The sequence below is a fragment of the Gopherus flavomarginatus genome, chromosome 8, assembly GCF_025201925.1.
Source record: "Gopherus flavomarginatus isolate rGopFla2 chromosome 8, rGopFla2.mat.asm, whole genome shotgun sequence".
NCBI lineage: Eukaryota > Metazoa > Chordata > Testudines > Testudinidae > Gopherus > Gopherus flavomarginatus.
The window spans coordinates 13,286,835-13,302,583 of NC_066624.1; the positions used below are offsets into that span (position 1 = coordinate 13,286,835).

General features: G+C 46.3%; 1 protein-coding gene across 12 annotated transcripts in view; it reads right to left on the reverse strand.

Moving 5' to 3' along the window:
- The window catches only part of KIAA1210 (KIAA1210 ortholog), a 100,621-nt gene that overhangs the window by 10,284 nt on the left and 74,588 nt on the right, over positions 1-15,749 (reverse strand). For all 12 annotated transcript variants that reach the window (XM_050964479.1, XM_050964472.1, XM_050964471.1 and 9 more), the window contains 2 exons: positions 2,145-2,354; positions 223-319 (listed from right to left, as the gene is read on the reverse strand). In XM_050964479.1, coding sequence (XP_050820436.1) covers positions 223-319; positions 2,145-2,354 — 307 coding nt within the window. The remainder of the gene's footprint in view (positions 1-222; positions 320-2,144; positions 2,355-15,749) is intronic.

Here is a 15,749-nt window from a genome sequence, read left to right on the forward strand (position 1 = left end):
AAATGTTACGCCTAGTGTGATATCTGTTTTAATGCCTTCCACAGAGTTCATCATCATCCTGTTTAGAGCACATCATTCTTTTCGCACTTTCAAGCACAGTCTGCCAGCTCTCAGACAGAGGGGATGAAATTTGGGATTTAAAAAAAAGTAAAAGCTGCCTAGTTTTAGTAATAGAATTCTGTTAGCAGACTTAAAAATTTAGCCTTCAGAATTATGTCTTACCTGCCCAATTTTCATACTGGTCAGCATCAAGAAGTTTTGTTGTACTTTTCTTTTCTGAAGTTACAGGAAAACTCTGCTCCTTTTCCAGTTGTTCCAGCTAATGGGATTCAAAAAGACACTTGGGTTGGTTCAAAGTAAAGACTTTTGCACAAAACTTACACTGTATGTAACTTAATTTTGAAAAATATACACAAGAAAAAAATCCCTGTATTGTAACTTCAACAATACAATGAATGAATGCTGCTACTCCAATGAATTACATAGCAAGACATCAAAGCTTTAAAACTACAAATGCAGTAATTCAGTTTTTGGTGAGAACCAGAAACATTCTAAGACATACATTTTGAGAGGGAGTGTTTTCAAGACATCAAAAAGCTACATGGGTGTATGGAACAGAACAAGTCAGAGATGTCATCATCAATTCAGATCACAGAAATGCCACAGGAGAATTTGCTGTTCTCCTCCAGTGTTGTAGTTTTTATCTGCTGCAGTGCAAAGAGCATCAAATAAAGATTCTGTAAGAGCTGTGCTGCCACTGAAGCCTAGCCACATGGCAGGGCAAGAGTTCATGTCTCCAAGGGGGCAGAGAGCCACCTGTGGGAATTCGTACTCCTCCTAGCAGCAGTAAATCCAGAACAGATTTTCAAGAGGAAATGCTCCTGGTGCAGAAGGGAGCATCTTGCATAGAGCAGTTCCTCTCCATTTCTGCCACACTCTGCCCCATCACTCTCTTCCTAGCCTATGGGCCCCAGTCCCACAATATGTTTCCCAAGGCTCTGTAGTGTAGATTCCCAGGGGGCGGAGGAGATATACTGCTCTTCCCCTCAGATTCCCTACCCGAGTGCCACCCACTTTTACTTCTCTCTGCCAGTGGAAGTGGAAGACAGTGCAAGGCTATGTGTTCCATGCATCCATCTGTCTGAGCAATCGGTTCCCAGATTTCTGGAGCTGCTAGGACTGACATTCAGCCCGAGACCGCTTAAAGTAGCTCAACTACTCTGCCTCCTTGGGATGCAAAAGGTTACAAATAAGGCTGGGCTGAGGTTGTTTAATACACCTCTACCCCAATATAACGCGACCCGATATAACACGAATTCAGATATAATGCAGTAAAGCAGTGCTCCGGGGGGGGGCAGGGCTGCGCACTCTGGCGGATCAAAGTAAGTTCAATATAACGCTGTTTCAGCTATAATGCGGTACGATTTTTTGGCTCCCGAGGACAGCATTATATCGGGGTAGAGGTGTAGTTTTTTTTAAGTAAATTGGCTTTTCAAATAATACAAACTTTTTTTTTTAAAAGAAAAAGTTTAATGTGAAGTTTTTCAATTAAACAATTAGAAACTAAAAATCCCTTTCATTTTATTCAACTCAAATAGGACTGAAAACAAATCTGGTTTTGAGGTTCCCCGCTTTCTTTTCCTTCCAGTGGAAAAAGGGAGGTGGGACAGAGAAATGAGGGGAGGGAACAAAAAAAAGAAAAATTCATTTCAATTTGAACAACAGCAACAAAACAAATTAATTGTGAAATCATTTCAGTGAAAAATTCCAAACCAAACAAAATTTTAGTTTCATTCAAAAATTTCCTTGGAAAAGAAGTCCCATTTTTGACTGACTTTGAGACAGCTACAGAGTTCTCTATTCTATTGATTATTCCCATGTCAAATTCTACTTCCACAGTTTAATTCTCACTGTAGCAAATTCTCCCCCTCATGGCCATTCAGTCAGAGTTTTAAGGCCAAAACAGGACTAGGTGTCTGTTCCTGTCTCTATTAAAGCCAATGGGAAGATTCCCACTGGCTTTAATCACTTATCCTCCTGTTTAACATATTCATGAACCCCAGAGGGGAGGAAGAACAGCAAAGGCTGCACACACTTGCATCTGTCTCCCTTTGCTTTGCACTCATCTTCCAGAAAAGACTTACAGGGGTTTGCTGGTTCTTACTGGTAAAAACTCTCTGTTTCCGCGGGTTTATTGCTATCCTGTGCCTAGCTGCGGAGGTATCCAGGCAGCCCACAGGACTGGCAGGGGTGTTGAAATCAACAGGAAGCAAGCTGCTGGCTTGTGTGGCTGAAATCACAAGTACCATAGACGACAAAGGGCTGACAGGTCTAGAGGAAGCATCAGAGGGTACCTGCAAAACACGAACACATCGCTATTTATTTTGCTCAGATTTTCTGTGCATCTGATCCTGGTTCCCATTGCCTAGCTCACCAGATTGGTTTAGAAGCAAATATACTCAAAATCAGATCTATAAAAATATTTAAACAGTTGAATTTTTTTGTTGTTGTTGCATAAAACACACCCTCTTCCAGGATGTGTCCATTCTTCTATTGGCTTCTACTTGCAATTAACATTTATGCTTAGTTTTGTCTGATCAATGGCACTGTAACACAAGTGAGACACACACACTAACATTCCTCTCCCAATTCTTATTTGAATGAGCAGTTAGCAGTATCTTCTTGTACCAGCAGGAGACACTGCTACTGTTTTTATAACAAGGTCTTTTTACTTTTCCTCACGAGAGCAAGCAGATACCCTGCAGCAGTGTGATTGCTGACGGTCACAAAAGAAGGACCGCTCTCTGTTTCCCATAAACTCTAAGAAAGTTACTATTGATTAATTTGTTCTTTCACTCTTCCCTTTCCCTCAAACTCACAACAAATTTTGCGTGCCCCTTTCCATCTAGCAGTCCTGTACTACATCTCTACCTTAATATAATGCTGTCCTCGGGAGTCAAAATATCTTACTGCGTTATAGGTGAAACCATGTTATATCGAACTTGATTTGATCCGCCGGAGCGCGCAGCCCCACCCCACCCCGGAGCACTGCTTTACCGCGTTATATCCGAATTTGTGTTATATTGGGCGTGTTATATTGGGGTAGAGGTGTATTTTTGAGATAAATATGCTACACACAGGACAGCCCCCAACACTGCCGTCCTTGGGAATCAAATATTTGTCGTCTTAGCAAGAAATGATGCTATTATAAAGTAAGTTGGGGGAAATGTGTGCGGTGAAACCCAAAACCATGCAAAGTTAGTCTGGTTTTGTTACAAACTTGAAACTCAGACCAGGTTTGCTGGAAGGTTCGCAAAGTTGCACAGACACTTCAAGCAGGCTTTACTGGAGTGAAATATCTGCCGTTTTCCATGGTTCCACCATAATACCCATGTTGGGTCTAAACTTTTGGTGAACTTTGGGGAGCCAAAACACACCCAGACTGGCCGTCTCTGCATAATCCTTTCTGAACCCTTTATCGAACAAAGCACTGACCTGCAAACTACTCATGACACCCCCTTTCTCAAGTAGCCATTAGCCTTTATCTCTATGCATTTACTTGTTAAACTTGCTTTTCCTGTAAAATCTTGATTGATTATGCATGACCATTATCTTTTGTTAATCACTTTGTTTACTTCTGTGTATAAATATTGATGCTCACCCCTAATAAAGGGGCCACACTTAATCTAAAGCTTTGAGAGCTAAGAATAGTGTGAGCCCGTTGATCAACGCATTGGTGTCTGGTCTCTGACAGAATTGTGTGCCCCATACCAACTCCGCACGAACTCGGGTGCTGGAGAGGTGAGTGAGGACTTGCTTTATTACCTAACAATTTGGGGGCTTGTCCGGGATTCCTTCTGGTGCGGTACCTCTGTCCAGTGGTCAGACCACTCATATATGAATTGGCAAGGCGCCACAGGAGATTTCTCCCAGCCAATTCAATATTGAGGGGTCGTGTACTGGACAGCAGGGTAAACGCCAGTTGGAGGGCTCCTGTCAGACACCATGGGTCAAGGGACTAGCGTGCCTCTTGAGAGTCCGTTGGGGATTGTAAATAAGTTATGGAACGAAGGAAAACTCCCAGTACAGACAGGAATGTCTAGGAAGAAGTTGTACACACTATGTGTAAGGAATTGGACTGGGTATACCGCGGTATTGGCCGACCCGGAGATGAGGTGGCCTTCGTATGGCTCTTTCGAACAGGCTGCCTTAAGAGGAGTAAAGAGCCAGATCGAAAAAGACCATCCGGGACAGTTATGTTACTGGTTTTGTTGGGACACAGCAGCAGAGCTGTGAAAATCTTTAAAAATTATGGCAGTCAGGTACTCTCCCGAGAGTGAACCCCCTCCAGGTTATTTCGATAAAGGGTGTAGACCACGGCGTGTTTTGACTCGTCAGCTGGTCCCCTCTGCACCTGCCCCTATTCCTCCGCAGGGGGACTCTCTCCTTGTAGCAGAGGGGAATCTGCAGGATACCAGATTGGAATGTCTGCAGAAGGATGAGGAGGAAATGGAGGGGCAAACCTCGGGAGGAGTGGTTACTAGGCTAATGTCCAAGCAGGTACGGCAGGGTGCATGCCCCCCCCCTGAGGATAGCCCAGAGGATGTCCCCGTCAAATCTCTTGCGAGTAATAAAAGTATAGTTAGAGAGATGCCTTTACAGGTGCACGATCAACCTTATATGGGCAATGATGGACGGTTACAACATGCTAATATTGTGGAATATAAAGGATGGCTAGAATGGGACTTGAAAGAGTGGGGACAGTTGTCAGGGTCTTTTGGGGAAAATCCCCGAAAGATCATAGAACTTCTAGAAAGATTGTTTTTAAGTTATAATCCTACTTATACGGATGTGGATCAGTTGTTAAGTAAAGTTTTGACCGAAAAGGAACGTAGTAAATTGTGGATGGCAGAAAGAACATGGGGAGATAGCAATGCAGCTAATCATACTTGGATGGATAGGCGGGATCTGGCTGCTGGCTGAAATCCCCTAGACTGAACTCAGCCAAGGCTGACTCAGCTGCGAACAGATCGAGAGCGATTGTTAGAGAAACTCAAGGAAATGGCTCGCCGCTCGCCTAATCAGGCTAAGTTCATGCAGATTCGGCAGGAATCTGATGAGCCGCCCAGAAAGTTCTGGTCGAGGCTATTGGAGGGGGCCCGAATGTTCACTCAGATGAATCCTGAGAGAAAAGCAGACCACCCTACTCTTATTTCATTTTTTGTGAATCAGTCGGTGCCCCCTGTAAGGGATTACTTCTTAAAGTTTCGCCCTGGTTGGGGAGGTGAGTCAGTCACTTCAGTGTTGGATGTAGCTGATTTTGCCTGGGAGAAAGAAAGGGAAAGTAGTAAAAAGAAAGAGAAAAAGGAAGAATATAAGCTGATGGCTTTAGCTTTTCACGGCGGTGTTCGAGGCAAAGGCCGTGGCCGTGGCAGGGGATTCCAGGGTGCTCGGGGAAGAGGGTCCTGGAGACCCCAGCCATCAGAAAATTGTTTTCAGTGCGGACAGCCCGGTCACTTTAAACGTGAATGCCCCTGGGGACGCCCAGAGGGTCTGGTTGCATCCGCAGATGCTTACACAAGTGAGGAATACACCCCTGCACCACCAGCTCAGCCCATTCCCCAGGCCTGGATCAACTACGGGAAACAGCAGCAGCCGCAGCAAACTCAGCCTCCTCAATGACGGTACCCCGGGGGCGAAGGCAAACAATGTGATGGTCTTATTTCCTTAATGTCTTTAGCCGGCTCCTTTCTCACTTTCTCCCCTCCCAGCAAAGAGCCTCGTTTAACCCTTTCAGTCCAGGGACTGCCTGTCTCTTTCCTCATTGATACTGGGGCTACTTTCTCTCTTTTAAATCATGCCCCCTCTCCCTGGCTATCCTCTGAGGTTAAAACTGCGACTGGGGTGGAGGGCAACCCACAGTCTCTGGAACTCACTTTGCCTTTAAATGTTGTTTATGCTGATAAATGTTTTCCTCACCGTTTTCTTTTTTCCCCAGCTTGTCCAATCCCTTTGATGGGCCGGGATTTACTCTGTAAGCTTGAGGCTACTTTAACCTGCACTCCTGAAGGGGTAGGATTATTGATGACTGTGTTAGGAGATTCGGCCCCTACTCAGGGTAATTGGAAAACACCCCCCTCTCTCTCCCCTGACCTCACTGACTTGCCTTCAACCCTCTGGGGAATTTCTGACACTGATGTTGGCCTGCTCCTTTCGGCAGAGCCCGTAAGGATTCAGGTGAAGCCTTCCTTAACCCCCCCGTCAGTCCCTCAATACCCCCTGTCGCTGGAAGCCCGGGAGGGCATCCGCCCCATTATCAAGGGATTCATTGCACAAAAGCTAGTCCGCCCTCAGCGCACTCCCTGTAACACCCCTATACTGCCTGTCAAAAAGCCTCCTAAAAAGGACGGAGACCCTGTTCGTTGGCGCTTTGTACAGGATCTACGAGTTGTTAATCAGTATGTGGTCCCTCTTCATGCAGTAGTTCCTGACCCAGCTACTATCATCAGCCAAATCCCCTGGGATGCTGAGTGGTTCACTGTTATTGACTTAAAATCAGCTTTTTTCAGCATTCCTGTGCACCCAGACTCTCAGTATCTCTTTGGTTTCACCTGGGAGGGACAAAGTTATGTCTGGCAACGACTTCCTCAAGGCTACAGAGACAGCCCCACGATTTTCAGCCAGTGCCTCCGCCACGACTTGGAAGGTTTCACCAGTCCGCAGGGATCCACATTGGTCCTATACGTAGATGACATCCTATTAGGTAATCGCAAAGAAGCTGCCCTCCGCATCGATGGTAAGGCACTTTTATTATACCTACACACCAGAGGCCACAAGGTAGACCCTAAAAAGATTCAGTGGGTCTCACAGAAGGTCCGATATCTGGGCTTCCTGTTAACCCCAGAGGGAAGACAAATGGACCCAGCCCGCATAAAGACTATTCAAAACTGCCCTCTACCGAACACCAAGAAACAACTTCGAGGTTTCTTAGGATTAATTGGCTTCTGTCGCCCCTGGTTGCCGTCCTGCGGGAAGTTAAGCAAACCGCTCCACCGACTCACTGCTAACCTTGCTCCTGACCCTTTGCAGTGGTCCCCGGACACTATTCAAGCCTTTCAGTTACTCAAGGACAGTGTGGCCTCCTCCATGTCTCTCCGCCCCCCCAATTACAGCAAACCCTTTCACCTTTTTGTCCACGAGAGGGGCGGAATTGCTAGTGGTGTCCTTACCCAGCTGAGCGGGCCCCACCATTTCCCGCTTGCTTTTTACTCTCAGCAAATCGACCCTGTCGCTCAGGGAACCCCATCCTGCACCCGGACTCTGGCAGCAGCTGCCCTGCTGATCACAAAGGCAAAGAGCCTAACCCTGGGTCATTTTACCACGGTTTGGACCTCTCATGCCTTGTCAGCCCTTCTGCGTAGGGGCACAACCCAAGTCTTTTCGGCCCATCGTCAGCAACAGCTAGAGGCCGAACTCTTAGAAGACACTAACCTAATTTTTAAAAGGTGTGAACCCCTTAATCCAGCTACCTTGCTTCCTGACCTGCCAGTCCTCCAGGATCAGCATGACTGTGTGGAAGTAGTTTACAGCATCTTACAGATAAGAGACAACCTGTTTGACGTGCCACTGGACAACCCCGATTGCATCCTCTTCTCGGACGGAAGCTCCTTCTATGTTGATGGCAAGCGTTTCACTGGTTATGCTGTCACCTCTGAATGGGACATTCAAGAGGCCGCCTCACTGCCAGGCAACTGGGGAGCCCAAGCCGCTGAACTCTATGCCCTGGCCCGAGCTTGCCAGTTGGCCGCTGGTAAGACCGTTACCATTTTTACTGACAGCAAATATGCTTTTGGAGTTGTGCATTGTCATATCCACCTCTGGAAGTTTCGAGGTTTCCAGACAGCTGCCGGTAAACCCATTCAGCACCTCCCCCTCATCCACAAGCTTTTGGACGCCCTCCAAAAACCCTCTGTCCTGGCTGTAGTTCACTGCCGGGCCCATACTAAAGATAGTAGCCCCGTTACCCGTGGGAATGCCCTGGCTGACGCCTCCGCCAAAAAGGCTGCCACCTTACCTTTAGCCATGCCCACATTGGCTATTGCAACCTCCTCCTTTACTCCACCGCACCCCGTACCAGTACCCGCTGCTGAACTACAATCGTGGGAAAGCCTCGGGGCCACTCTGGTCAAAGGGACCTGGCTTATGCCAGATGGCCGAGCCTGCCTCCCTCGCTCCACATACCCCGTGGCAGTTCGCTGGCACCATGATAAAGGGGGTCACTACGGCACGCACGCCCTCATGGACACTATCGCTCGCTTTTGGTATGCTCCAGGCATTCAACCCTATTGCCTATCAATAGTGAAAGCATGCAGCACATGTCAGCGTAATGGACCTGCTCCGCCTCTTAACAAAATTAAGGGTGGAAGACCTCCGCCTGCTGCTCCATTTCAACATCTTCAAATTGACTTTGCAGATATGCCAAAGGCTTTTGGGAAAAAGCACCTCCTTGTTTTGGTTTGCCCTCTGACTTCCTGGGTCGAAGCTTTTCCTACTGCTAATTGTACTGCTGCCACAGTGGCGAAGATTCTCCTTAGAGACATTGTACCCCGTTTTGGCATCCCTCTTGTGCTCGACTCAGATCGCGGACCTCACTTTACTGGTCATGTCCTTGGCCGTTTAGAACAAGAACTGGGCATTTCACACTCCTTTCATACACCCTACCACCCCCAGTCCAGCGGAAAAGTTGAGCGTATGAATAGGGAACTTAAGTTTACATTGGCTAAATACTGTCAGGAAACAGGATTAAAGTGGCCTCAGGTACTTCCCTTGGTCCTGTTTCACCTTCGTACTCGCCCAACCCGCGCATTGGGATTATCCCCCTTTGAACTGCTCTATGGACACCCCCCTTTCAAAGGCGGGGCGCTACCACGTGCTGATGTTTCACTATTGGGAGGGGATCATATGACCGCGTGTCAGTTTCTCTCCCTACAGGCTCGCCTTCGTACCCTTTGGAAAGCCTCGCAGTTTTCCCAGACCGTGCCGCTGGAGGAACAAATCCACCCGTTCCAACCAGGGGACTTCGTCTGGGCCAAAAAGTTCGTTCGTGACGACACCCTCCAGCCAAGGTTTACTGGACCCCACCAGGTTCTTTTGACAACCCAGACTGCAGTGTTCCTGGAAGGACGCAAATCTTGGATCCACCACTCCCACGTCAAGCCAGCCGTAGTGGACCACAGTGACGGACCAGCAGCTCTTGTCACCACTGAGGACACTGCCTTCGACCAGTGGACCAGCTTACCTCTCTCAGACATTAGACTTAAATTGACTCGAAAAAAATGAGAGGACCCTTTATTCTGACAACTGTATGTTTTTTTTTATGCTTTGTTAGTTTATTTTCTGCTTATAAAAATAATGCTTTTATTAGATATTCCCACGAGGTTAAAACTCGTATTTTAGGAAATAAAAGTGATTGCTGGGTATGTACTCAATTTCCAGTAAATGCAGCACAGGGACTCCCCTTCACACCCATTCCCCTAACCACTGCTAATATGACTTGGATGCCACCGACTAAAATAAAAGATCCAGTCCAACCCAATCTTACATGGGACAAAACAGGAGTGCCAATTAACAAATATCTCAGGGTAACCAATCAAACAGGATCACTGTGTTTTGTTAAAGAAAAAGGGTCAACTTTTGTGGGAACAAGTAAATGCAACATATATTTTAATGGCACCGCCTTTAGTAAAAATCTTGGCTTCAAGCCTTGCGCATCCCACTTATCCCATATGTGGATCCCTCACCCCGATCCAACCTTTTCAACTTTTTCATGGAGGGGCAGGTTTTCAGAGTCAGTTTTTAAAAAAAAAAAAAGCCCTGCTCAGATCTCGAGGGTGTCCAACTAATTGTTAAAGGATACACAATTGCCTTCTACAACTGCTCAAGCAGTACTACACTGCCCTTTGAGGACAACACTACCAAATTGTGCCTCTGCAGTTCACACAACGACCCCTCTGCGTTACCAGGGGAACAGTGGTACAACGGGTGGTGGGTTACCTCCTACTTTGAGAAATGGAATACACAAAACGCATTATATGGAACATACTGGGTGTGCGGGCCCAAGGCTTATTATTTTCTCTCCCCTGATTGGGCAGGGTCATGTTATTTGGCATGGCTAGCACCGCCTTCTCGCATCTCCCTCACTCCCCCTCATTTTCCCCACGTTCGTAACATCCGTGAAACTGACAGAGATATTAATCTCCGTGATGGTTTGTCCTGGCAGCGGTGGGCTGGTCACACTAGCTTGAAGGGTGCTATCATCCGCCTACAGGGACTATTAGAATCTTTGACAAATAAAACTGCAACCCTATTTGAAAATCAGGCCGGGAAAATGTCCCAGCTGCGCCAGTTAGCTTTGCAAAACAGAATGGCTTTAAATATGATGTTAGCAGCCCAGGGAGGAACTTGCGCCCTCATAAATGAAGAATGCTGTGTTTTTGTAAATGACACCTACTCTGACACTTTTCAACGTACCAAACACCTAAGGGAAATGGCTAAAAACTACTCCTCTGGCCAGCCACCTTATAATTGGTGGGGAGCCTTATGGAATTGGCTGCCCGGACTTGGGTGGGTTAAAAACCTCTTGGTGGGTGTTGTTGGGGCCATAGTAGTCCTTATAATACTGTGTTGCTGTATTCAGTGTGTCCCCTCCCTCATAAACTCATGTAAGTCAGTTTATTCTTTTCCCACTTCAGCTAAAAGCCTTACTCTCTTCGAATTGGCCCAGGCTGAAATTGCCAAGCGGCCCTTGAGATCTTGAAATAGGGTGTAGCTTTTTAATTAATAGTTATCTCAAAGCTACAAATGGAGGAATGTTGGGTCTAAACTTTTGGTGAACTTTGGGGAGCCAAAACACACCCAGACTGGCCGTCTCTGCATAATCCTTTCTGAACCCTTTATCGAACAAAGCACTGACCTGCAAACTACTCATGACACCCCCTTTCTCAAGTAGCCATTAGCCTTTATCTCTATGCATTTACTTGTTAAACTTGCTTTTCCTGTAAAATCTTGATTGATTATGCATGACCATTATCTTTTGTTAATCACTTTGTTTACTTCTGTGTATAAATATTGATGCTCACCCCTAATAAAGGGGCCACACTTAATCTAAAGCTTTGAGAGCTAAGAATAGTGTGAGCCCGTTGATCAACGCATTGGTGTCTGGTCTCTGACAGAATTGTGTGCCCCATACCAACTCCGCACGAACTCGGGTGCTGGAGAGGTGAGTGAGGACTTGCTTTATTACCTAACACCCAGAGAAACATCCCAGTTTGAATTGAGTTTGGCTCTCTCTTTTTTGGGTTTACTTGAACTTAAAACAGGGTCAAGAAGGAGTAATCTATGCTGATGAAAGAAAATGTTCCTACAAACCTCTCTGAAGGGAATGTGCAGAGTTCCCCACATTATTTATAATGTGGCAAGTTATAATGTCTTATTACACAGTTTCAGTCTCAGGGTCGGCATGCATACATCAGACAGTGAGAATACATGGGGAAATTGCCTTATAAGGATTCTACATAGCTTCATTCAGATGCAAATTCCATTGTAAAGACCCCTGGGCAAGTATTTAATAAGTGAATATTTTAGATTTGCTGGGCTCAAAGTTACAGACTTAACATGAAAATATTGGTTACCATGATGAAATACAGTATTGTGCATTAAAGAAGAATCACGATCTACAAGATCCTCCAACAGTACATAGTAGGTCACTTTAAGAAAGTATCTGCTCTCAATCTTGGCCTGGGCCAAGGCCTGTCAGATTTAATTCAAACCATCAGGCTGCATCTGGTTGCCTAAAATGTTTTTAAAATCCTTTAACTTTGATTGTAGGAAAGTACTCATTCTCAGCTAGGTTTTTAAATGCAAGATTGGAACTGGAGCTGTGCTGTAAAAGGCTTCCCCCGTCTAATCTGCAGTATTAGTCTAGGTATATACATTACTTTTCTTTTGCTTACAATCAAAAGCATGTAACTCCCATTTTCTTAATCACTGTTGACTTTTTAAGTTCATGGAGCTAAAACAAAATCAACACTGAATTTATTAATTCAGTTTTGGGTTCTCTTTCTCACAGTGTGTAAATTCAGGAGAATTTAAAAGAAGTAAAGCAGCAAACTATTATTGGTCCTGTAGAATTATAATAATAATAGGTTCAGCAAATCTTAGAAAAAGAAAACAGTAACTGTTGCCCATTTCCCTCATACAAGTTCTTTCCTCTAACAGTTTTAAAATGACTGTGGCATTCTGAATCCATGTATGAAAGGCCACATCCTGTAGTCAGACACACGCTGTTTTATACAGCAAAATCAGCAGCTGGGCTTATCTGTGCACCAGTACCTGATTTTACAAGATACGTCTTGCATCGCCACATATTCAAGAGGCACAAACTCTGAAACTCTAGTTTATCTGTGGACAAAACAATTAATAGTACTTGCTTATTTTTGTCCTGTAAGACACAGTGACCCATCTTCTTTTCATAGGCTATCAACTTTTACTGAAACCTGAGGCTAGAGGAGGTCTTCACAGGAACTCCAGAGCTATGACAATTTACACCAGTGGAAGATCTTCCTCTAGGGATGATAAACCTGGTCTTTAATGGACATTAAGTGCTGTATTGCTTTCTCAGAGGATGTTTCCTCCCCTCTCCCCCACCCCCAGCATTGATTGGATAGTGATTTCCTCTTCTCTGGAGCAGCTTAAAGAATAGTAGATAGAAAGCTGTCTCCTTAGTGCTTTGTTTTAAGGTAAAAGGGGGAAGTTTGGGTTAGATTATTAGGGAAGACATCTGTGCTGTAACTGGAATTCAAGCAGAAGGAAAATGTTGCAACTGGAGAGGATTTTCCTTGAGAAGTGTTTGGGCCAGGAAACTTTCCTTGTGTGTTGGACTTCGCTTTGCTGTTTAATTAATTAGAGTTAAAGCAGCCAACAGGGAAGTTAGATTGCTGTAACAGCCATTTGGCAGAGTTTAGCCCTGGGTGAAAGCTCTGGAAGAGGGAACGGGGAGAAAAAGATTTGCTGTGATGTTTTTGGAGTAACAGCCCATCCTTATCTTTTAAACAGTCAGGAAGTGTACTTTTATAAATACTTAGGCCACTAATGGGAGTCACACACATGCCCCCGAGAGCTTTCTAAAGATGAAGACAGCAGCAGAAGCACTGAGAGAATCCAGGAAGCCAGTGAAGGCCTTGATGTCACGTTACCCATCCATTTCAGCAAACCCAGCAGACTGCTAAAATCAAACCATTATGCTGTGTGAAATACACTTAAGTTGGGACTGTGCTCAAAGCCACTTGTCCTTTACTTAGCACGAAGCAAAGGGAATTCTGTTAAACGGAACAGCTAGCTACGGATTTATAATTGCTGTTCTGTTCAGTTCACTGGTTCATGCTCTACCAATTCAGAGCTTGATATTAAAGCAAAGGGTACAAATGTTACTGCACGATTGATGATTGTTTAAGTGAAGGCATTTTAATTTTAGATAAATGTAAATACAACATGAAGCTAGGCTGTTGAGAAAATTTGGGAGAAGGGACAGATGCTGCACTGTGAAGAAGGAGAAAAAGCCTATAAAGCTTCCTGGCAATTGGAGGAAGAAAGCAGGAGCTGACAAGCAGCGGAACTCTGTGCACCACAGAAAGTTATTTCTCTTCTTCCCTGCTTCCCCCTTTTCTGCACAGAAGACCAGGCCATGAAACAGGCAAAGAAGGAGGGAAGGAAATCATAGTCAGTAGAAAGCAGATATTTTCCATGGAAAAATTAAAAGGAGCCACCAATAGCCAGGCTATGGAAAGGAGAGTCTGGCTAATATAAATGGGCAAAGGGACTGATTTTGACTAGAACTGGTAGAACATTAGTTGAAACATGGATTCAGTACACATAATGAGATCTATTTTTTTTTAAACAAGTGCAAATTACTTGGACCACTTTGACTTTAGAATTATTTGCCCAGTCCAGTTTGTGACCCACTAGGAGATGAGCTTTCTAGGTGGAGCAGCAATTGGAGGGAGAGAGAAGGCGGTCTCAGGGAGAGAGCAGAGGCCTGCCATTCTTAAAGAGCCTTGCATCCCCTCCCATTCCAGAAAGCGATAAAGCCAGAAACTGCCAGGGGAGGCAGTACTTGCTCTCAACCAAAGGCAGAAGAGTAGGGTCTGTCTTGGGAAAACACCCTCCTTTCCCATCCTTCTCTGAGGCAGGCAGGAGAGGGTGTAAGGCCTCCTGAGCAGTTTGATTAGAGGCTGAGGGTTTGGCCTTAGAGTTGCTTTGCCTGAGTCCAGCCCTGTGAGTGGAGCCCCCTCGGGAGGGTGCACGGGGCTTTACACAGTCTTCTGCCACCATGCTGCCTTGGCCTTACTTGCAGTTCCTACTAGATAGTTGAAGAGTTAATTTTTATATTTTTTTTTGGCAGTTTTCCCGTATGGGGCGGGCAGTACGCCACTCCAGCCAGATCAGCATTTGTTGTGACCCCATGAGACGCCCCTTCCCTTTCTTCTCCATCAGGCTGGCATGGAGATGACTGGTTCTAGGGGTGTAGCCAGGGAGTAGGAAGAGCCCTCCCACTAGGCAGTGGCTATTTCATGGGGTAGGCAAGCACCTCTGCAGCCCTATTTATAGGTGATGGCCACTCTTGTAACCGGTATTTGAGGTCAGAGGGAGGGTCACATCGTTTCCCAGCCACTTTATTAGCTGCCAGAGAGTGGGTGGCTGGAAAAGCAAATCTGCACCAGGAGGTCTGCCTTCCATGGCTAAAGTAGGCTACCATTGGTGGAAATGTGCCCTCTTGCTCTGTAGTCAGCAGGGATCGCCTGGGGGGAGTCACCTGGGCCTGTTCTTTGAGCACATATACTGGTGAGGAGAGCTGGCTTAAGCCTTCCCCTTCCTAGGTCAGGGATAGGTTGTGCTGGACTAACTGCAAGACCAACAGCTCCTACTTATCAGTTACATACTAAACTCAGGCTGCAGCTTAGCTCAGTCCCTTTTCCCCAGAACACCCAGGGTTTAGCAAGGGCCAAGAGCTTTTCACGTGCTGACCCTCTAACCATTCTCATCTGTCTGAGAGAGGAGTAGAGTGTCCCCAACAATCTTCTGGTGACAGACAGGACTCACTGAGCAGTGGCTGCTGTTAGGGCTTTGTGGTGTATATAGGGGAGTGAATTGTTTTGCAATATTATATCGTGCCTATTAATTTGACCAATACCTTAAGTTACACAACAGAGTATGTAGTACAGAGGCGGGCAAACTTTTTGGCCTGAGGGCCGCATTGGGTTTCAAAAATTGTATGGAAGGCCGGTTAGGAGACGCTGTGTCTCCCCAAACAGTCAGGCGTGGCCTGGGCCCCGCCACTTATCTGACCACTCCTGCTTCTCATCCCCAGACAGCCCCCTGGGACTCCTGTCCCACCCAACCCCCCCCTCCCCATTCCCTGTCCCAGGGCCGGCGCTTCCATTTATGCAACCTAGGTGGTCACCTAGGGTGCCAGGATTTGGGGAGGGGCGGCATTTTGCTGCCCTTGGCGGCAATTCGGCGGCTGGGGGTCCTTCCGTGCTCCCGGTCTTTGGCGGCAATTCTGCGGCGGGTCCTTCACTCGCTCCAGGACCCGCTGCTGAAGTGCCCCGAAGACCGGGAGTGCAGAAGGACCTCTCTCCCACTGCAGAATTGCCGCCAACTGGGAGCGCGGAAGGACCCCCGCCTAGGGCGCC